Genomic DNA, 22,487 nt, shown 5'->3' with positions numbered 1-22,487 from the left:
AAAAATGTAGAGGCAATAACTAGAAATTTAGCTATTAAAAGTTTGCTTATAAACCATTAAGGCAACTATAATTAACAGATAAAATTATTTTTGATGTAGTTTGTAAGCAATTATATACTTTTAGGCTAACTTGCCAAATTATAATATTACACAATCTGGTTAATCCTGCTTATATATTAATTTCCTTGTCCAACTCTCTCTTTATGGAAGGTAAAAAAGGGAATACTTTACAACACACATTGGAGCTTATTGGAGGATAAAGGGTGGGAGGAGGGAGAGGATCAGGAAAAACAACGAATGGGTACTGGGCTTAATACCTGCGTGATGAAATAATCTGTTTAACAAACCTCCATGACACAACTTCACCTGTGTAACCAAACTGCACATACCCCTGAACTTAAATACAATAGAAAAAAGGGAACACCTTAATCCCTGTTAGGGTCATCTCTTAGTTTAAAATAAGGACAGAAAAGTTAATAGCCTTTAATATGTAGGAAGTAGATATAAGCAAAGTTATATCCAATTAAATATTTTCATCAGTTCTAATTTGATCATTTTCTTATTTATTTTTGGAGAATTTTAAAAATTCACATAGATATGAAACTATGTTCTATACCAATACCTTATTAAAACAGTAGCCAATTACTAGACAAGTAAGTATAACATATTAGTATAATCAACTAAAAGTGGAATCCCAGGAAATGAGAATCTCAAAGACCAGGATCACATTTATTGGAGAGGTAAGTATGGACACAAATAGCAATTGATGGCTGGATCTCAATTAGTGCTGGAAATGTACGAGCCTACAGTCACAAAGCCAGTGCAAAACAAATGCTGAAACTGGCAACCGACAAAGCTCTGAAGTTGCATGGCTTCCTTTTGGGCACTGAGGCTCAGATGTGATCTTTTCCAACAGCTGGGCCCGTCACTTTGGAGCCTTTTTCATTACATTTATCTGTAAGTCATCATTCCTTTACTCATGCAAACATCTGCCAGGTACTGGTGGTACAGGGGTGATACTCTGAGCAGGAGCTTCCTGCAATTTAGGTACTGGTTTTTCTGAGGGAAAAAGCATAGTGTTACACTGTGTCCAGTCTTCTCTGCAGAATGGAAAATAGCTTTAAAAACACACTTCATGTTGTGTGGAATTATCTTCTATCATTTCTCACTTCAGCCTGAAGATTAAAAAGATTTCATGAACTAACCTGGTTTAAACATACATACAGTGTTTGATGCCAACAACAGTGGTATGATAATGGCCTTGGGTAACTCACTTAAAAATAGGAAACCTGGCTGTAAATAATTCAGTAATTCACCTGGGCTGCATTTCTGATGTAAAGTGAAATGTATCCGCAGCAAACGTCAGGTATTAAGCATATAAATGTACTAGGCACTACTCAAAGATGATTAAGTATACACTAACTTCTATGAGCTTAGGACTTAAAAAATATTTAGTAAAGATATTCATACATTTTTTAAAGAATTTTACGTTTCTGCTAGAGAGCTGGATATATTCACTGAACACTTAAATTTAATCTAATTTCCTCCACATTAAATTATATAAGTAATAACTCCAAGTTTTAGTGGTATTTTCTTCATTTTCATTGGATGGTTAATAGGTTTTTATCAGAATAGGTAAACAAGAACTGGAACCAATAATAAGGGAAGGGTTATGTAGAGCACAGAGGAAAAAAAAGTACTTGCTTTTTTCTTTTCTCTTATATTGCCCAAGGAAGGAAGGTCGCCTTGATCCTATGCTAAGCACACTCCCTTAAGCATGTTACCACATCTTCCTGATGACTCTTCTCCTTGCCCCATTCCTACACGGGCTCTATTTTCCTTTTGAGGTTTTTAGCTCTATACAAGAAGGGTGATATGAAATGGAGATGGATGCTCAGCCTTGCCCTATCTGTCTATTCTAAAATCATTCAGGAGGGGGAAGGAGAATTGGTAGTTACCATAGCATTGAGGTAAAAATCCGTTTAGGTTTTATTCTAGTGGAAATGCATTCTGTTCTACGGACAAATTTTAATCAAGGTATAGACTTTCATTAAGATTGACCTGGGATACGGCCAGGCACGGTGGCTTACGTCTGTAATCCCGGCACTTTGGGAGGCCAAGGCGGGCAGATCACGAGGTTAGGAGATCGAGAACATCCTGGCTAACACGGTGAAACCTTGTCTCTACTAAAAATACAAAAAATTAGCCGGGTGTGGTGGCAGGCGCCTGTAGTTCCAGCTACTTGGGAGGCTGAGGCAGGAGAATGGCGTGAACCCAGGAGGCGGAGCTTGCAGTGAGCCGAGATTGCACCATTGCACACCAGCCTGGGCAAAAGAGTGAGATCCCGTCTCAAAAAAAAAAAAAAAAAAAAAAAAAAAAAAAAAAAAAAAGATTGACCTGGGATACAATAATTTCCCAGGTAGAATGCAGAAACAAACCAATCCACAGATTTTGAAGGTAGATGCTAACATATCCTGTATCTAACAACAGTAAATGGAATACAATATTCTCTTCTGCTAGTGTTACTGGCTTTTGATCTATAACCCATTTAGACTAAATAGCACCCCTAAGCACAATACATCACAGTTTAATATCTTACTCTAAAATATGATGCAACTGTTTGTGTTTTCATGTTGGTTGTTTCTCTGGCATGACGCGTGGCTTCTCCAGTGTCGCCCTAAAGAGACCGAGGAAAACAGTGATGCTTTGGTATCTATTGTACTTTATTATCTACAGAGACCATGTGGCATTTTCCTTCAGGCTATCTTAATTTATGCATTGAAATATGTAAAACAGCAAAATGTTGATATTCTTCCCTTATGTAATTGTTTTGTCAGTCTCGTTGGAATTTTAATTGGTCTTATGTAGACTGTGAATATTTCTCACCTTCACTAGTACATTTTTAGTTGGTCTTAGTGTAACACTTAAAACTAGCTAAAAAAGGGCTGGGCACAGTAACTCACGCCTGTAATCCCAGCACTTTGGGAGTCCAAGGCAGGCGGATCATTTGAGGTCAGGAGTTCGAGACCAGCCTGGCCAACATGGTGAAATCCCGTCTCTATTAAAAATACAAAAATTAGCCGGGTGTGGTGGGTGCCTGTAATCCCAGCTACTCAGGAGGCTGATGCAGGAGAATCACTTGAGCCCAGGAGGCAGAGGTTGCAGTGAGCTGAGATCATGCCACTGCATTCCAGTCTGGGTAACAGAGTGAAATCCCAGTCTCAAAAACAAACAAACAAACAAACACAAAAACTCCCCCCCAAAACTAGCTAAAAAAGAGTTGGAAATATTAATATATTAGAAATGCATGATTATTTTAGCCCCTAGCAGTAACAAGAACAAAACATACACATCTGTTCAAACAGAAAAGCAAGATCAAAGGGAGAAAAGCTAAGAAAAAACTGTTGACTTTGAGAAGCATACAAATATCGCCATCGTACCGGTTAGATTCTTAGACTCACTGCCAAGGAAAAAAGCATTTTCTTACCTTTGCCAGGTTGATTAATTTTTCTGAAGTCCTCATTTGATAGTTTATAACGTTTTGAGTTTTAGAATGTGGCAGATTACCTATGAAAATGTAGAAAAATGTAATATACCTTTTAGAATCCTTAATGTCTAGATGATTTTTCCCATTTACTTAAATGTTAAAATAAACATTGTTAATCCTGCAATATTCATAATCATATGCTTGGTTAATTATTTATGGAGGAACTCAGGAATAAAAAAATTATGTAAAAATGTACAACAAATTTTAAATTCAGAAAAAAACCCTTGAGCCTGGAAAACAGAAAAGGCAGAGGTAGGTGTTGGGTTTCCTTTGAATTGCTAGAAGACTTGAGATGACTATGATTGAGGGAGCAGTTTGCTTCTTATTTTTTTGTGTGATAAATGGCATCTGAGATTTTCTTTAACATAGGCTAAGCTTTACAACAGGCTTGAAAAATCATAGGAATCAGTAATTTGCATGAGGTGGTTATAAGCAAATCAACTATGGTTGGAAGCAATGGCCTTTTTCAGTCTAACTTTCAGAAACATGTGCTTCATTCTAAGGACTACACAAATGCACACAATCCAAAGCAGTGAAAAAATTATGGCCCGAGAAGCCAGAAAGACTTGGCTTTGAATCTCAGGTATAGTACTTAAACTGTGTTGCTTTTGGGTCATTTACTTAGTCTCTGATCTGCACCCAGAATCCATAAAATGGGAATAATGGTGATTACCTCACAGAGTTTTGATGAAATGCGATAATATGTCTGGCACATGGAAAGCCCCTGAAATGCAGTTCACTTTCACAGCTTTCTCACCCCCACCAGGCACAAGGAACCAACCAACCCATAATCCAAGAGTTTATTATCCTAATAGTAATGGGCAAAATAAATTCAAAATGCAGTACCAATTCAGAATGATCATTTCTTGTCTCTCTCCTTCTTTTAGGTGATAAGTAGAGGCTGAATGTTTTTGGCAAATCTTTCCCATTCTTTATGGTTGCAAAAGGCTGGCCTAAGATGGTGCAGGAAGGAATCATGTTGGGGATGTGCCTGGCAGTGCATCTGCTCTGCCTCCTCCTCTCCCTCCCAACTCCAGGGGAGGGGCTGAGACGGGTGTGTGCAACAGTTTCCATGCTAGGCTTGCCCTGCACACTGCCCTGTTCACTTTTCAAATGTGAAACTTACTGACTACAGCAGAGTGGACAGAGACAGCAACAGATGATCTTTAGAATGGCAGTTTCAGGAATTTTGCTTAAATTTATTTATGTAGATCAATGGCAACTAAAATTAGCATAGACTTTAATTTCAGAAAATGTCTCCATTTTGGTTTTTATGGTTCACCTAATGAACAAACTTGTGATAAACCCAACTAAAGATGCGAGCTGCAAGGAACTGTGGTGCACTTTCCCCTAAAAATGGCTGAACTATAGGTCATATGTGAAGTCATATATACGAAAGGCCATGGTTATTTTAGAATCTTGAAGACAGCATAATATAGAACTGAATAACTCTAATTCTAACATTTTCCATTGGGAAACCTTGGGAAAGCTGCTCAACACTTTCAAGCCTTAATATCTTATTTGTAAAAAAGTAGTACCTCCTTATTGTGTTGTCATTAGGAGTAATTGAAGGTGCTTAGCACGGTGCCTAGCACATAACAGATAACAAAGTTGTCTATGATTATTATTACATGTTTGCACATCTGGGTGAATATAAAATCCATATGTCTTTGCTATCTCTGAGGTTCTGAGTTTATTGAAACATACTTGACTATTAAGTTCTTCTCCCTGGCCAACCAGACACTGTTCTGCTGATAGCCAAGCAATACAATATAGTATTTAGAACCTGGCTGCATATTTTATAGGGTGAAAAACATGGAGTTAGATGCATAGATGCTGTTGGTGTATATGGAAAGGGATGGCAATTGTTAAAGTCAAAAGTAATGACTTTTGCTTCTGGGTCAGATAAAGTAACAGGCTAAATTAACCTTCCCCAAACAACTAAAAAGACATACAAAATGGAAAACAGGTTTCATACATTGTGCGTCAAGCAGTGTAAGGACGCTGATCCCTAAGAGAGGGAAGACAAATGTGGTGAGCCCTTTGATTGTGCCAGCTTTCTGCCTGGAGAGGTGTCAGCCTGAAATGCAGGGAGTGAGGGAACTCAGGTAAAGCCTGGGGAAAAAAGCCGATATAACCAATAGAAAACAAGCGGCAAGATGATAAGAGTCAAATCCAACCATATCATTAATCACATTAAATGTAAATCATCTAATCATCTCAATTGAAAGGCAGAGATTGTCAGACTGGATTAAAAAAAACAAGACCCAACTATGTGCTGTTTAGAAGAACCCTACTTTGAATATAAAGAAAAAAAATAAGTTGAAATTAAGAGTATGGAAAAAGATATGCCATTCACTCACTAATCATAAGAAAGCTGGAGCCTCTATATTAATATCAGGCAAAGTAGATTTCAGAACAAACAATGCTGCCAAGGATGAAAAGGGTCATTACATAATAACAAAGGAGTCTATCCATCAAGAAGACATAACAATTTTAAATGTTTATGTACCTAATAATATAGCTTCAGAATACATGAGCAAAAACTGAAAAAAAGAAAGGCAAATTGACAGCTATAGTCAAATATTTAAAAATTCCTCTCTCAGTAACTGATAGAACCAGGAGAGAGAAAAACAGTAAGAATACAGAAGACGTGACCAACACTCTCAATAAAGTAGACCCAATTGACATTTACAGAACATTTCATCCAACAACCAGCAGAATAAACAGTATTTTCAAGTGCAAATGAAAATAAAATAAGACATAATATTATGGGTCTTAGAACATATCTCTTAAAACTTACAGCAAATGCAAGGATGTATTATGGTTGGGTGGAGTTAAATGGATTAAATAATACAAAGTATGCTCTCTGAACACTATGAAGTTAAATTAGAAGTCCATAAATAATATTTGGAAAATCTCACCATATTTGGAAACCTTATAAACTCTTATAAATAACCCATATAAGTGCTGATACTAGAAGAATGTCTTCTTAAATCAATGATCTAAGTTTTACCTTAGAAAAGGAAACAAAATAAAAAGGAAACAAAATAAAACACAAAGTGAGCAGAAAAAGAAAACAGCAAAGATAAACGAGAAAGAAAAAGAGAATGAAATAGAAACAAAACCAATAAAAAAAAATCAATGAAACCATTTGAGAAGATCAATAAAACTAATACATGTCTAGGAAATATATCAAGAATAAAATGAGAGAAGACACAAACTACCAGTGTCACTTATGAGAGAGCTGATATAACTTCAGGATCTACAGATATTAAAAGTATAGTAAGAAAATGTTATAATCAACTGTGTCAATAAATTTGACTATGTAGATGAAATAAATGTCTTAAAAGACACAATCTACTAAAACTCACTCAAAAATTAGATAACTCAAACAGCCTTATGTTTATTAAACAAATTGAATTTGTAGTTGAAAATCTCACAAAACATCCTTCAGGCCCCGTTGGCTTCACTGGTGAATTCTACAAGGCAACTTAGGAAGAGATAATACTCATTCTACTATTCCTGAAAATTGAAGAAAAGGCAATACTACTCAATTTATTCTGTGAGGCCAGCATTACTGTGATTCCAAAGTCACAAAATAAAGTGTAAGAAAACTATAGTGCAATATTTCTCAAAAACATAGATGCAAACATTCTTAAAACATGTTTGCAAACTGATTTCAGCAATATATAAAAAGTACAATGCATCATGACCATTTGAGGTTTTTCCCAGGAATGATTAAAAAATCAGGCACTCACCATCTAACAGATGCAGCATTGTTCATAATAGCCAAGATATGATCAACCTAGTTGTCCATCAATGGATGATTGGATAAAGAAAATGTGGTATCTACACACACACACACACACACACACACACACACACACACACACGAATACTATTCAACATGGTTGAACCTGAAGGACACTATAAGTCACAAAAAGACAAATACTGGATGGAATTTGTGGAATCTAAAAAAGTTGATTTCATAGAGCTAGAGAGTGGAATAGTGGTTACTAGCAGTTGGCGTGGTTGCAGTGGGAGGAGGTGGGTTGGGGAGATGTTGGTCAAAGGATAAAAAGCGTCAGCTAGATAGGATAAATAAGTTCATAGCAATGTATTATATACTTGAAAATTGCTAAGATAGTAGATTTTAAGTGTTCTCACCACAAATAGTTATATACAGTAATATATATGTTAATTATCTGGATTTCATTATTCTATAATGTACATATACTTCCAAATGTCATTTGTATACAGTAAACACAATTTTAGCTGTCAATTTAAAAAAAAACAAAATATAAGGGTAATCTATTCAACAGATGTGGAAAAAGCATTTAACAAAATACAGTATGCATGCCTGATAAAAAAAAAAATCAGGAAATTGGCCAGGCGCAGTGGCTCATACCTGTAATCCAAGCACTTTGGGAGGTCGAGGCAGGTGGATCACCCGAGGTCAGGGGCTCAATACCAGTTTGGCCAACATGGTGAAACCCCATCTCTACTAAAAATACAAAAATTAGCTGGGCATGGTGGTGCATGCCTGTAATCCTAGCTACCTGGGAGGCTGGAGTAGGAGAATCGCTTGAACTTGGGAGGTGGATGTTGCAGTGAGCCGAGATTGTGCCACTGCACTCTAGCGTGGGCAACAATGTAAGACTCTGTCTCCAAACAAAAAACAAAAAACTAAAAACAAACAACAACAACAACAACAACAAAAACAACCACCACCAACAAAAATCACTCAGGAAATTAGGAATTAAAAAAAAAAGTAACTTCTCCCTTGATAAAGGGCATCTGTGAAAAAATCTACAGTTAACATTATACTCCGTGGTGAAAGATTAAAAGACTAACTACTCTTGCCCCGAGATCAGGAAAAAGGCAAGAATGTTCACTCTTGCAACTTATCCTGTGTTCAACACTGGAGACTGCATTGGTGATTCTAGCCAGTACAACCAAGAAAAAAGAAGTCAAAAGGAAACATATTGGAAAAGAACAGGCAAAACCCTTTCTTCACAGATGACATGATCATCTGTGAAGAAAATCCTTCGGAATTAACAAAAAAAGCTACTCTGATAAATGAGCTTAGGAAGGTTGCAGGGCAAAAAATCAATATACAAAAATCAATTAGATTTCATATACTGGCAAAATTCAGAATTTCAGTTAAAAATTACCATTTATAATCACATAAAAATGTGATACACTAGCAGATAATTTGACAAAGGATGTGCAAAAGTTGTACACTGAAAACTACAAAATATTGCTGAAAGAAATTAAGGGAGACTTAAATAAATGGAGAGCTAGACTGTGCCGATTGGAAGATTTAATATTGGGAAGATACCAAATCTTCCATTATTGATCTATAATTTCAGTGCAATCCAATCAAAATCCAACCAGGATTTTTGGTAGAAATTGAGAAGCTCATTCTAAAACGTATATGGAAAAGCAAACAAATTATAATTACCTAAACAAGCCTGAATAAGAACAAAGTCAGGCTAACTTGTACTGCCTGATTTTAGGACTTTATAGAAAGTTACACTAGTCAGAAGTGTGCATTAGCTTAAAGATAGATAAATATCAATGACACACAATAAAGAGTCCAGAAATAGACCTATTCATTAGTCAACTGAGTTTTCAAGGAGTGTCAAAGCAATTCAATGGGGAAAGAACAATCTCTTCAACAAATGGTGATAGAACAGGAAGGAGTGGAGGAAAGGATTATAAAGGGTCATGAAGAAACCTCATTTGTGAGTGATGAGTATGTTCACTATTAATCATGGTGATAGTTTTACAGGTGCTTATATATGTCAAAAACTCATCAAATTTTACTGTTTAAATATGTGCTGTTTCTTGTATTTCAGTTATACTTCAATAAAATTATGAAACAAGAAATGCAGAGAACAACTTTAAACTCCAGTAAAGAAAAACAACCCAAACTATATTTTTTCTACTTACAGCAAATGCAAGGATGTATTATGGTTGGGTGGAACAAAGACACGCCCAGTTTTAATCAATAAGAGAGCCCACCAAACTTTTGGAACCTCAAAGAATCATCCAAAAGCGGCCCACTCCTGATTTGTGCAGGTAATTCTGAACTCTGGAGGTCAGTATACTCTTGTAGGGAGTAGCTAGAATAGCACTACTATGGTGAGTGCTGCAAACACTTACCTTTAATGAAAAACTAGCTTATTTATATTCATTTTTATATTTTCTTCAGATGATCTGGGGCAGAGGATATTAACACATGAATATTTAGTGAGCCAAAAACAAACTCACATGAAAAATTAAGGATGAAATTCGTGAAAAGCACAGAGATAGAAACTATTTGATTGGGCTTGAGAAAACTTACAGGTAAGGAAAATTGCCTTACCTGTTTTGGTCAGAGGGTGGTTGACTAGTTGCCTAATTACACTGTTGTCAGATGACCTCAAAAGTAGCACAATATCAGTTGGAAGAGTGTCTCTGTTTTTGGCTAAGAATCCACTTGCATTATAGAGGACCTGTTGATACAGTATGCTATAATTATCACAATCAATGTCATTGTCATCCTCCTCCTCCTCCTCACCATCATCATCATCATTATCAACAGATACTCATTATGAGCTTACTCTATGTTCAGCAACAGGGATACAAGCATTTACTAAGGTAGCCCCTTATAATCTGTGTCTCACTGATTTTATTTGGGTTGAAATGACCAAAGAGGTTGGATTCCTCTCATTTATTATGTTGGGAATTTGGTATGTTTCTTTTCTCTATTTGGAGGGATGGAGCAGCATAAAGGAAGCATATTGAGCCACAAAAGCATTCCTATTTCTATGATACTGATCCACCTGTATTGAATTGGCCATGATAGATTTTTATCTCAGTAGTAGTGTGATTTAAATACACTGTGGCTTTTTGTGTTTCTGGCACTTCTAAATAATGCTATTACTTAAAAAAAAGGTTTAGAGATGAGGTTTTGCTATGTTACCAAGGGTGGTCTTGAACTCCTGAGCTCCAGTGATCCTCCCACCTTGGCCTCCCAAAGTGCTAGGATTACAGACATGAGCCACCATGCCTGGCCAATTTTATGACTTTTTCAAGATCAATGTAATCCAAAGATTTTTGTGGAATGATCCAATATAGTATTTGTTACGGGTCAAATTGTGTTCTTCCAAAATTCAGATGCTGAAGATGTAAACTTTCACTGTGACTATATTTGGAGACAGGGCCTTTATGGAGGTAATTAATGATAAATAGGGTATAAGAGTAAGACCCTACACCAATAAGACTTGTGTTCTTATAAGAGCGGGAAGAGGAACCAGGGATATCTCTCCCCACTCCCTACGCTCACATAGCAAAGGCCATGTGGGGACACCTTGAGAAGGTAGCCATCTTCAAGCCAGGAAGAGAGGGCTCCCAGATGCTAACCCTTCTCGGAGCACCTTGATCTGTTAGCCTCCAAAACTGTCAAAAAAAAAAAAAAAAAAAAAAAGTCTGTTGTTTAAGTCATGCAGCCTGTGATATTTTTGTTATGGCAGCCCGAGCAGACTAATAGATTGTTAAAATCTAACTGTTAAAAACAACTAGATAAAATGATCATAGGTATTTTTTTTTTTATTTATTTGAGACATAGTCTCACTCTGTTGCCCAGACTGGAGTGCAGTGGCACGATCTTGGCTCACTGCAACCTTCACCTCCTGGGTTCAAGCAATTCTCTGGTCTCAGCCTCCCAAGTAGCTGGGACTACAGGTTCATGCAATTCTTAATGGATGTTTAAAACAGGCTTTATTTGGAAAATGATATGCTAAGAATCATTAGGCTATAAACTAATGATTTAAGGTATACTTTAAAAATGATGAAAGTCTGTGGGATGTTGACAGACATATGGAGGTTGCCAAGCAGACTAGAATGCTTTAAGTTCTGTGTAATTTTATTTTTATGTATTTCTCATTTGAAACATTCTTTCTTGATCTGAATGTCCTCTTTGTCCTCCCATATTTATGACATCATTGTGAAGGAATGACCTGTCATTCTCTGCAGAAGGAAGGAAAGAGAGCATCCTCTGGGTCTAGGACAACATATCTGAGGTTCGTTCTGGTGTGGAAATGTGTTTCTGTCTATGTAGACACATTTCCTCCTCTAACTGCATTGTAATCCATCCATCTGGCTTAGCTCAGTTATCTGACTGTGTCTCTAACCTGGCACCTTCTCTTCTTGAAAGGGAGGAGGGGCAAAGAGTACAGTAGAGAGAGAATCATCTAAAGTCTGAAAAGGGCAGTTTATACCAAAGTTCCTCAGGCATTGTTAAGAGAAGGAAACAAATAGGTAACTATTGCTAGCTAATCTCACCCAAGGATTCTTTCAGTTTTGTGTCTTTTCTTTCTTGTTTTTTCTTAGTTACTGAGAAACAATTCCTCTAGAAAAACTATAACGTTACGATTCTTAAACTAAGAGAAAGACTTTTCTTTTAACCTCTTCAGCATAGATGCCAGCAGCGCATGCCCTGGAGTGGGTGTGGCCTCCATAGTGAGTGGCTGGCAAAGGACAGGATCAATCACAGGACATCAGAGGGCATAATTAGGGCCAGTGGGGGTGGAAACAGACAGCTATGACATTATTATTACCTATAAACATTTTGGGCCATAATTTTTATGTCCATCCTATTATTCATTAAAAGGCTAAAGAGAAACCCAGTCATAATTCTTAAGAGTTCTTACCTTTCCTGCATAATGGTGAATTCCAAAACTAAGTTCCAATCTTTTGGGTCTCCAGAAGTACTGTGATTTCAGGTTACCTTCAAATTTTTCTGTAGAAAAATACTGAACTCATATATCAAGCATGTATGAGATTCTCAAAAAATACTGTGAGAATCATTTACCATAAAAAGGACAAATGTGCAGCGAACAAAGAAAATTTTACATAGCTAATATATGCAGATTTGGAATAGAATTATATATGGTAAAGTAAAACTCAAGATCATTAATTTCTACCATTACATTATGATTTAGGGCATCAGTCCTCATGCCATGTCATGCGTCAGAGTCACCTCGAGGGTTTTTTTTTTTTTTTTTTGAGACGGAGTTTCACTCTTGTTGCCCAGGCTGGAGTGCAATGGTGCGATCTCGGCTCACTGCAACCTCGGCCTCCTGGGTTCAAGCGATTCTCCTGCCTCAGCCTCCCGAGTAGCTGGGATTACAGGTGCCCACCACCAGGCCTGGCTAATTTTTGTATTTTTAAAGTAGAGACAGGGTTTTGCCATGTTGGCCAGGCTGATCTCAAACTCCTGACCTCAGGTGATCCGCCTGCGTTGGCCTCCCAAAGTACTGGGATTACAAGTGTGGGCCACTGCACCCGGCCGAGGGTTTGTTATAACACAGGTTGCTGGGCCCCAACCGCAGAGTTTCTGACTCAGTAGGTTTCGGGTGGGATCCAAGAATTCACATTTCTAACAAGTTCTCAGGTGATGCTGATGCTCCTGGGCGGGAGACCACATTTTGAGAACCACTGGTACAGGGCAAGTGAACTACTTGAGACTGACCAAAGAGGTTTGTAAAACACAGTGTGATGTCAAGCCATGAGCCCAAAAATCTAGTGTTTTTGCTCTCTTTTCTACTTGTAGAGCTGTAAATTATTATTGATTACATGAGAAATAAAACATGATCTTAAAGGCAGCTGAATTTCTAGAACAATTTTACCACCTTCAGAGAACTTGCTCTAGAAGGATCATTTGATCTAAAAATCAAGTGACTGCTGTGAAATGATTTTCCCCACCACTTTGGGGTCAATTTATTTTCCATCTAGTATTGTCCAATTCAAGGAGAGATTTAAGCCAATCAGTGAGTCAGAAAGAAGAGACATCACAGACCTAATGGTAAGAAAGAGGCTCTGCATGTCACCCAAAGTAAATGACAGAAAGATGTGAATCCATATTTTCTGCAAGTATTTCTCATACAGAATAAATACCTCCGATCATCAGGGAATACAATGTTCTGCGTTTAAAATTTTTTTTTTTCAGATATCTGAAAAATCTAAATTTTTTTTTTTTTTTTAAATTTAAGGAGTAAGACATTTTCATTTTAACCAGCTTGAATGGTGGTCTTTTAAAATGTATTATACACATCTCTGCCTTCTCAGACACAAAAAATAGATTTAATCTTACTGTGATGACTTAGGATTATCATGAACATTTATTAATGTATGGTAACTTAGAGGTTATTAAGTATTTGAAGCGATTTGCCTCTATTAAATAAATGAATAGAACAGAACATCAAAGATTAATTTATTTCCTACCTGTTAACTATCTCTTTTCAATTCCAGAGCTATCCTTCTGCCCTGCTCACCAATTTCTAATTTTGGGCTGGAAAATTTCTAAGGTCATTTATAACCTGTGATTCTATGGTTGAGCTTCACCATAAAATAAGGAGAAGTCCAATATTTAAACTTGCTTAATTTATCACTAAATATTTTACCCTATCATAAACATGCACTGGTCCAGGTATTAAATCCAAAGGCTCTTCTTTAAAGTCAAATATGCAGGCTTTATGACAGCTATTTTCTCCCAGATAATTTAAAGCTATTTAAAAATATCATTCAGAATGACATGACTCTATTCATAAAACCATGCAGACACACTGGACTGAAAACTCACCTACAAGAGTCTGGTCAGTGGCCTTGGGAAATCTACTTTCTTCATCAAGTAGGGAAAGTAAACCCATTGGCTTTTGCAGAAACATATCTAAGAGGGGCCGGTTATCCTCATATTCAATAACTCTAGCATCCACATCTTCATTTAGGTATTCATTCTATAACAAAGACAAAACCACTTAAAACTGTGAATAATATATAGCTTGATAGTAATTACCTAAAATTTTACTTTACACATATTAAAATAAATTGCTCCCTTTGACGTTGCTTTTTTTTTTTTTTTTTTTTTTTTTTTAATGGAGTCTCGCTCTGTCGTCCAGGCTAGAGTGTACTGGCATGATCTAGGCTCACTGCAACCTCTGCCTCCCACGTTCAAGCAATTCTCCTGCCTCAGCTTCCTGAGTAGCTGGGATTACAGGTGCGCACCACCACGCCTGGCTAATTTTTGTGTTTTTAGTAGAGATGGGGTTTCACCATGTTGGCCAGGCTGGTCTCAAATTCCTGACCTCAAGTGATCCACCCGCCTCGACCTCCCAAAGTGCTGGGATTACAGGCATGAGCTGCCGTGCCTGGCCTGAACTTGCTCTTAAACTCAGAGTATCATTTTATTTTTCTCTCCACAGAGCTGCCTGTTCCTTAAAGTCAGAACTGATTATACTCAGGGTAGTAATAACAGAAGCTCTAGTCTCCATACTAGAATTATGGACATCCTAAGTTTTCAAGATGTAGGAAAATATGTTGTTAATGAGAAGTAACAAAATTATGTTCCAGACTTTACAGAATATTTAACTAGATACATCTTAGAGGTATACTTCCCCCACTGAATCTCTCAAGCACATGTATATAACTTTTCAATTATAATTCCAGCAGACAGCAGAGGGTTATAGAAACAACCAGTGGATTGAGTACCAAAGACACAAAGTTTCATCTCTGGGCTCTGCCACTTGACTAGCCACAAAATCCTTTGGAATTTCCTTACTCTATAAACATCTATTTTCTAATCTATTAAATGGGGGTAACAAACCCCATTTTACAAAGTAATAACATATGGCATATTAATAATAATTTGCTGTTGAGTATAGTGTAATATAAGATGTGTATAATAGAAACAATGAACCACAGATAATTACTGTAGGGGTAAGGTACCAGCACAGCATAGGTACCTATGATCTACTTTACAAAAGGGACATGAAGGCTTGTGCCCAGTCGGCTTCTATGACTCTGCCTTCACACTGTCCCCAGCCCAGTGCTGAAGTCTGTCAGACAGTACATGCGTGACCTCTGAACTATGACATGCAGCCATGCTTGCATGTGGGGGAGTCACCGCTTCTCAAATGATAAGCAACCATTCCTGGTAAGTGTATGAATCAATCACTGACGCGGGTGGAACACTCTGTGACATTCCCATGTTTAAATTACAGACCATTTTCATTGTTATTTTAATATATGCTTTAATTCATTGAATACCGAAGGCACTATAGTGGGTGACAGAGAAGTTTAAAACGAGCTCCTGGCCCTCCACAGAGTTCAAATATAATTCGAGTAATAATGCAAGGTAACATATGATGGATAATTATGATGTATAATGTACTACAATAGTAAAGAGAAAGAAAAATTTCTGGGAACATCTGCAATGTAGCCAGTGGACATTTTGATAAACCAGAGCTTTTAATCACTACAGTAGGGGGCTTATGAAGCTGAAATTTCATTTCAAAGGTGTCACCAGGAAAAATAAATGTATATTTTTAAATAAAGTGAAATCTAATTCACAAAAATGAGAAGAATAGATGGTCTAAAAGGTGGAGAACCAAAAAGGCATTTAGCTTATCCAGTATATGAAAATGAAAACGACGACTTGAAGTTTCACAACTTTTGTATTTGAAGGTAACCTTGGGAGAAGTGAGTAGACCTAGAATTATTTTACTGTTAGACACATCATGCTCACAGCATATTATAGTTTAAATGGCAACTGCAAAGTTCAAAACAACTTTTGTCTGTTTTATATAGAAAGTACACGAGGTTAAGGTCTAAACTAATGCATTTGTCATTTCTATTTGCCTGTGTCAAAATCCACTGATTGTTTCTGTGGCGGGTCACACAGAGCAGAGATGAGTGGTGTGGAAAACAATGGGCTCCCCTTCAAGACACTTGTTAGTGTTAGGAACTTCAGGCAAACCAAGGCAGAAAAAAACGCTATTACTCAGAATTTATAAAATACTTTTAGCAAAATTATAATGCCTAAAATAATTATGTATTATATAGCAGTTATGATCCCAAAATGCTTAGTTGTTTTCAAGCATACGTGGAGAAACAAAGCTCCTATTTCTTCAGAAAGTCCTCTGCTCTGCCCTGTACATTAAAAATATATTTAGGGACCAGCACGGTGGCTCATGCCTGTAATCCCAGCACTTTGGGAAGCTTAAGTGGGCGGATCATGAAGTCAGAAGATCGAGACCATCCTGGCTAACACAGTGAAACCCTGTCTCTACTAAAAATACAAAACATTAGCCGGGTGTGGTGGCAGGCGCCTGGAGCCCCAGCTACTTGGGAGGCTGAGGCAGGAGAATGGCGTGAACCCAGGAGGCGGAGGTTGCAGTGAGCTGAGATCGCACCACTGCACTCCAGCCGGGGCTTCAGAGCGAGACTTCGTCTCAGAAAACAAAAAACAAAAAACAAACAAACAAACAAACAAATATACATTTAAAGCAGAAGGTGAGCAGAGTTATTAACTGTATTAAAGCTGAAGTGTTTAGTCAATACAATTCCTACTCTCTTCAGACTGAGTTCCCTTTTGAAAATAGATGAATAATCATTATACATATATTTTCTTCAGGAAAATCAGAAGATTTAGATGTTAGGAAATCTTAGGAAATCCCACACCTGGGTAAAGTTGTCCCTTGTTTTTCTTCTTCTTCTTTTTTTTTTTTTTTTGGGACAGAGTCTCACTCTGTCACGCAGGCTGGAATGCAGTAGCACTATCTTGGCTCACTGCAACTTCCACCTCCCAGGTTCAAGTAATTCTACCTGCCTTAGCCTCCCGAGTAGCTGGGATTACGGGCACCTGCCACCATGTCCAGCTAATTCTTTTATTTTTAGTAGAGACGGGGTTTCACCATATTGGCCAGGCTGGTCTTGAACTCCTGACCTCGAGTGATCCATCTGCCTCAGCCTCCCAAAGTGCTGGGGTTACAGGCATAAGACACCGTGCCCGGCCTCTCCCTTGTTTTTCATTGAATTTTGAGTCTGAGCCATGAAGCGGCACAATGGCAGGAAAGCCTATAAAAGTTGCACCTTTCCAGCTACGGCCTAAACAACAAACTTAAATATTTAGGGCCAAAGGGCCATTCCAGGAGAGATTCAAGATGACTACATTGAGCCCTCAGACTTGCACAGCAGCATGGAAGGGTGGTCACCATGGGCTGAGAGAGGCTGCAAGCGTCCACATGGCTTATAAATCAGGTACAAATTTAAGTACAGATTACTCAGCACAGGTGAGTAATACAATGAAGGTTCACTTTCATCATTTGGGTCTCACCTCCTCAGAGAGACCTTCCTTCATTTTTCTAATTCAGCAATTTCCCTTCCTTAACTGGTCACTCTCCATGCACTCTACCATGCTCTGGGGTACCTCTTTGTACATCAAGCTTTTCTGTATTTTCTATTACATCTTAAAACTGAGTAGATGATCACATGGTATGAACATTTTACAGGCTTCTGAAACGTGTTTGTAGACTGATTCTGTTTTTTTCTTTTTAAGACAGTCTGTTGCCCAGGCTGGTGTGTGGCAGCGTGATCTCAGCTCACTGCAACCTCTGCCTCCTAGGTTCAAGTGATTCTCCTGCCTCGGCCTCTAGAGTAGCTGGGATTACAAGCATGCACTACCACGCCTGGCTAATTTTTGTATTTTTAGTAGAGTCACGTTTTGCCATGTTGGCCAGGCTGGTTTCAAACTCCTGACCTCAAATGAATCCTCCACTGCACCCCAACCTTGGCCTCCCAAAGTGCTGGGATGACAGGCATGAGCCACTGCTCCTGGCTGTAGATTGATTTTTTGAAAGCTTGCAGAAACTGCACTGTAATCATAAACACTTCTAACTTGCTGCATCCTCACAAGCAATGAATATTTTCATTGGAATATTTTTAATCCTTTGGGAGGCTGAGGCGGGCAGATCACCTGAGCTCAGGAGTTCAAGACCAGCCTGCCCAACATGGAGAAACTCCATCTCTACTAAAAATACAAAATTAGCTGGATGTAGTGGTTCACACCTGTAATCCCAGCTACTTGGGAGGCTGAGGCAAGAGAATCACTTGAACCCAGGAGTTGGAGGTTGCAGTGAGCCGAGATCATGCCATTCATTGCACTTCAGCCTGGGCAACAAGAGTGAAACTCTGTCTCAAAATATATATATTTTTAAATCTATTTTTGATGGGGGAAATGGTAGCCTATTGTTGTATTTGCATTTCTTTGATTATGTATTTACTTAAGAGGAGAGATTTTGGGAGAAATAAAGTAGATACATGCTTAGCGCATACTACATACTTAATGTCTGTCAACCATTATTAGGAGTATTATTGTTTTGAAACTAGATAATAAGAAACATGACATGTTTTGGACTCAGAGGCTTCCTTACAGCATCAGTTGTTGTGATGTTGCTGAAGATTTGTGAAGCTAGCAATCAGACAGAGTTAAATGAAGGGAAAGTCTCCTGGACTTTCTTGAAAACATCCTTGGTGTCAGGTTGATGTTTACTCCCTGGTCTCTTTCCCATTTGCTTCTGTGTGTCCTCTTGGTCCTGTGACTACATTCTACAGGAATCCATTCATGAAGCTGGCATTTGAGTGACTTTCCTGGGGAAATCATCCTCTTTAGTGTTGATCTCAGTGGACTGACTTGACAAGGGCAGTCACAACATCAGCTGTGGTTTCTGCAGCCCTTGCCTGGAGGTCTAGACCCCTTCCTTGTCAGCTTGCTCACACTGCTTCTATTGCTCTTGCATTGCCTCTCTGTGGCACACAAAGACAGACATCTTTCGCCTTTCAATAATATGAGTAATTTTGAAGAAAAATGTAAGCCCCAAGCTTGAAAATTTTTCCTTCTGTCACCATGATGATGATATTATTATCATAACATAATCTTATCAGCAGGTTCTTGAGATATGATAAGCTACAGTCTTCAAGTATTCCTTAGAATTTGACTTTAAACAGAATTCTAGAACATTGTTAGAAGTCAGATCTCTAATAATAAAAAATGCAGTTGGAAGACATAAATGAGGTACCATTCGTTGGGAAGATGGACTTGAATAATGGTGAACTATCGGGGGAACCTGCCCCCAGTATTTCAACGTAGGTTCTTTCTATTTTCCATAAGTGTTGGCTGGCTGAGAAATAAAGAGAAAGAGTACAAAGAGAGGAATTTTACAGCTGGGCTATCGGGGGTGACATCACATATCAGTAGGACTGTGAACATATCAGGATGCCCACCTGAGCCTTAAAGCCAGCAAGTTTTATTAAGGATTTCAAAAGGGGAGGGGGTGCAAGAACAGGGATTAGGTCACAAAGATCACACGCTTCAAAGGGCAAAAAGGAGAACAAAGATCACATGCTTCTGAGGAAACAGGACAAGGGCAAAATCAGAAACTCCTGATAAGCATCCAACAAAGATCACAAGGCAAAGGGCAAAAGCAGAATTAGTGATAAGGGTCTATGTTCAGTGGGGCATGTATTGTCTTGATAAACATCTTAAACAGTGGAAAACAGGGTTCGAGAGCAGAGAACCAGTCTGACCTCAAATTTATCAGGGTGGGGTTTTTCCCCACCCTAGTAAGCCTGAGGGTACTCTAAGAGACCAGGGCATATCTCAGTCCTTATCTCAACCACATAGGACAGACATTCCCAGAGCAGCCATTTATAGACCTCCCCCCAGGAATGAATTCCTTTCCCAGAGTATTAATCCTTGCTAGGAAAAGATATCTTTTTAGCGATATCTTCCCTACTTGCACGTCCATTTATACGCTCTCTACAAGAAGAAAAATATGGCTCTTTTTGTCTGACCCTGCAGGCAGTCAGACCTTATGGTTGTCTTCCTTTGTTCCCTAAAATTGCTGTTACTCTGTTCTTTTTCAAGGTGCACTGATTTAATATTGTTCAAACACACATTTTACGATCAATTTGTATAGTTAACACAAGGATCACAGTGGTCCTGAGGTGACATGCATCCTTAGCTTATGAAGATAACAGGATTAAGAGATTAAAGTAAGACAGGCATAAGAAATTATGAAAGTATTATTTGGGAACTGGTAAATGTCCATGAAATCTTCACAGTTTATGTTCCTCTGCCGTGGCTCCAGCCAGTCCCTCCATTTGAGGTCCCTGACTTCCTGCAACAGTGAACTATTTCAAATCTTTCTGTTTCCTTAGTTGAAGTTCCGAAATTACCCAGGTCTGGGATAATTTAAAATATAGAATAACCTATATTTCTAGTTCACAAATAACTTTAGCACTCAGAAATGAATATTTATTGCCCTTCCATGTACTACCTAAATCTTTAAGAATCAACAATAATTTTTTTTTTTATGTAGTCTCATCACCTACATTAGTACACACCAGACCAATCAACCTGTACTTACTGTGTGGGTCTTTTTTTTTTGAGATGGAGTCTTGCTCCATGGCCCAGGCTGGAGTGCGGTGGCACGAATTCCACTTACTGCAAACTTTGCCTCCTGGGTTCAAGCAATTCTCATGCCTCAGCCTCCTGAGTAGCTGGGTATAGGCACATGCTGCCATGCCCCATTAATTTTTGTATTTTTAGTAGAGATGGAGTTTCACCACATTGGCCAGGCTGGTCTCAAACACCCGGCCTCAAGTGATTCTGCGGACCTTGGCCTCCCAAAGTGCTGGCATTACAGGCACGAGCCACCATGCCCAGTCAATCTGTACTTAGTGTGTTTTTATTTCTTAGCACCAATCCAGATAGCAGTAGATGAACACTGCCTAAGTAGGCTGACTACATCCTCATGTAAACAATAGATGGTTCTGGAATAGTCTTCTCCCCACTCCCCCTGACACACCACCTCATCATTTTACTATAGGAGAATACTTTCTACTACCTTCTGATAGTTTTATGTAAGCCCAAAGTTTTAAAAAGATTCTTCCAAAGTCACCAATTGAAGTGATTTGAGTACTTTGGCTCGTGACATCTTTCTTTTATAAAAGGCTAGCACATGCAGTGACAGGGAACACTTAGTTATTTCACAGAACTTACACCTGGGGAACAATGTCATAGCCTTCTCCAATAGACAATTTCATCATTTGACACTGCTCCGCAGTTGTAGATATTCCAGAATGGGGAAATGTTAATAGCTGGTATATATGACCCTCAATATTCTCCTGTATTTCTTGTTTTCAAGTCATAAATCAGTATCTCTTTTATTTTTGTAAGTTTAGTCCACTTTTTTATGGTCCTACCCATTTTAGGTCACAGGAGGAAGAATGAGATTCATATCATGAGATGGCACTGGTAATTCACCTGGGGTTTGTGATGCTGTCTTTGTACAGATCACTGCAGAGGATGTGATATACTCAAATTCCAGAAATGTTCGAGGAGTGCCTACTCTGTGTGTGGTTAGGGGTAGGTGGGGCTGCAGAAGGTAGAATTTAAAGATCAGAAAGATAGAGTTTCTTTTCTTTTCTTTTGAGATGGAGTTTTGCTCTTTCACCCAGGCTGGAGTGAAGTGGACCCGATCTCAGCTCACTGCAACCTCCGGCCCCCAGATTCAAGTGATTCTGCTGCCTCAGCCTCCCGAGTAGCTGGGATTCTAGACACCCACCACCATGCCTGGCCAATTTTTGTATTTTTAGTAGAGATGAGGTGTCGCCATGTTGGCCAGGCTGGTCTCGAACTCCTGACCTCAGGTGATCCACCCTCCTCAGCCTCCCAAAGTGCTGGGATTACAAGTGTGACCCAGTGTGCCTGGTTGAGTTTCTGTTCTTTAGGGCATGGCAAAGATGCTCTCTGCCTTTCCATTCCAACCCTAAAATCATATCTGAGATTTCTTTGCTTGTGGCTGTATTCTCCTTTCCAGTTATTCCATCTTCTAGTTCTAGTTCCTTCCTGTGAGGGGTCTCCAGCTGTCATAACCCTTGCTGGCCTCTGCTGCCAGCCTCAGTGCTCCCTGGGATTTCCTACCTTCTTCTACCCTGCCTTATGTTGATTCTCCTTGGCTTTTCATGTTAAGACTGACCTATGCTTCTTTTCTTTCCTTCTTTCTGATCCAATATGAATAATCTAATAATTAAATAATTAATAATTTGT

General features: G+C 38.5%; 1 protein-coding gene across 7 annotated transcripts in view; it reads right to left on the bottom strand.

The window, feature by feature from the left end:
• Positions 1-22,487, bottom strand: part of MYO3A (myosin IIIA) — a 261,924-nt gene that overhangs the window by 54,907 nt on the left and 184,530 nt on the right. For all 7 annotated transcript variants that reach the window (XM_008002560.3, XM_008002567.3, XM_073018805.1 and 4 more), the window contains 5 exons: positions 14,181-14,334; positions 12,250-12,338; positions 9,921-10,050; positions 3,488-3,567; positions 2,600-2,677 (listed from right to left, as the gene is read on the bottom strand). In XM_008002560.3, coding sequence (XP_008000751.3) covers positions 2,600-2,677; positions 3,488-3,567; positions 9,921-10,050; positions 12,250-12,338; positions 14,181-14,334 — 531 coding nt within the window. The remainder of the gene's footprint in view (positions 1-2,599; positions 2,678-3,487; positions 3,568-9,920; positions 10,051-12,249; positions 12,339-14,180; positions 14,335-22,487) is intronic.

The sequence above is a fragment of the Chlorocebus sabaeus genome, chromosome 9, assembly GCF_047675955.1.
Source record: "Chlorocebus sabaeus isolate Y175 chromosome 9, mChlSab1.0.hap1, whole genome shotgun sequence".
In the NCBI taxonomy this organism is placed as follows: Eukaryota; Metazoa; Chordata; class Mammalia; order Primates; family Cercopithecidae; genus Chlorocebus; species Chlorocebus sabaeus.
This window is presented reverse-complemented; position numbering and strand designations above follow the sequence as displayed.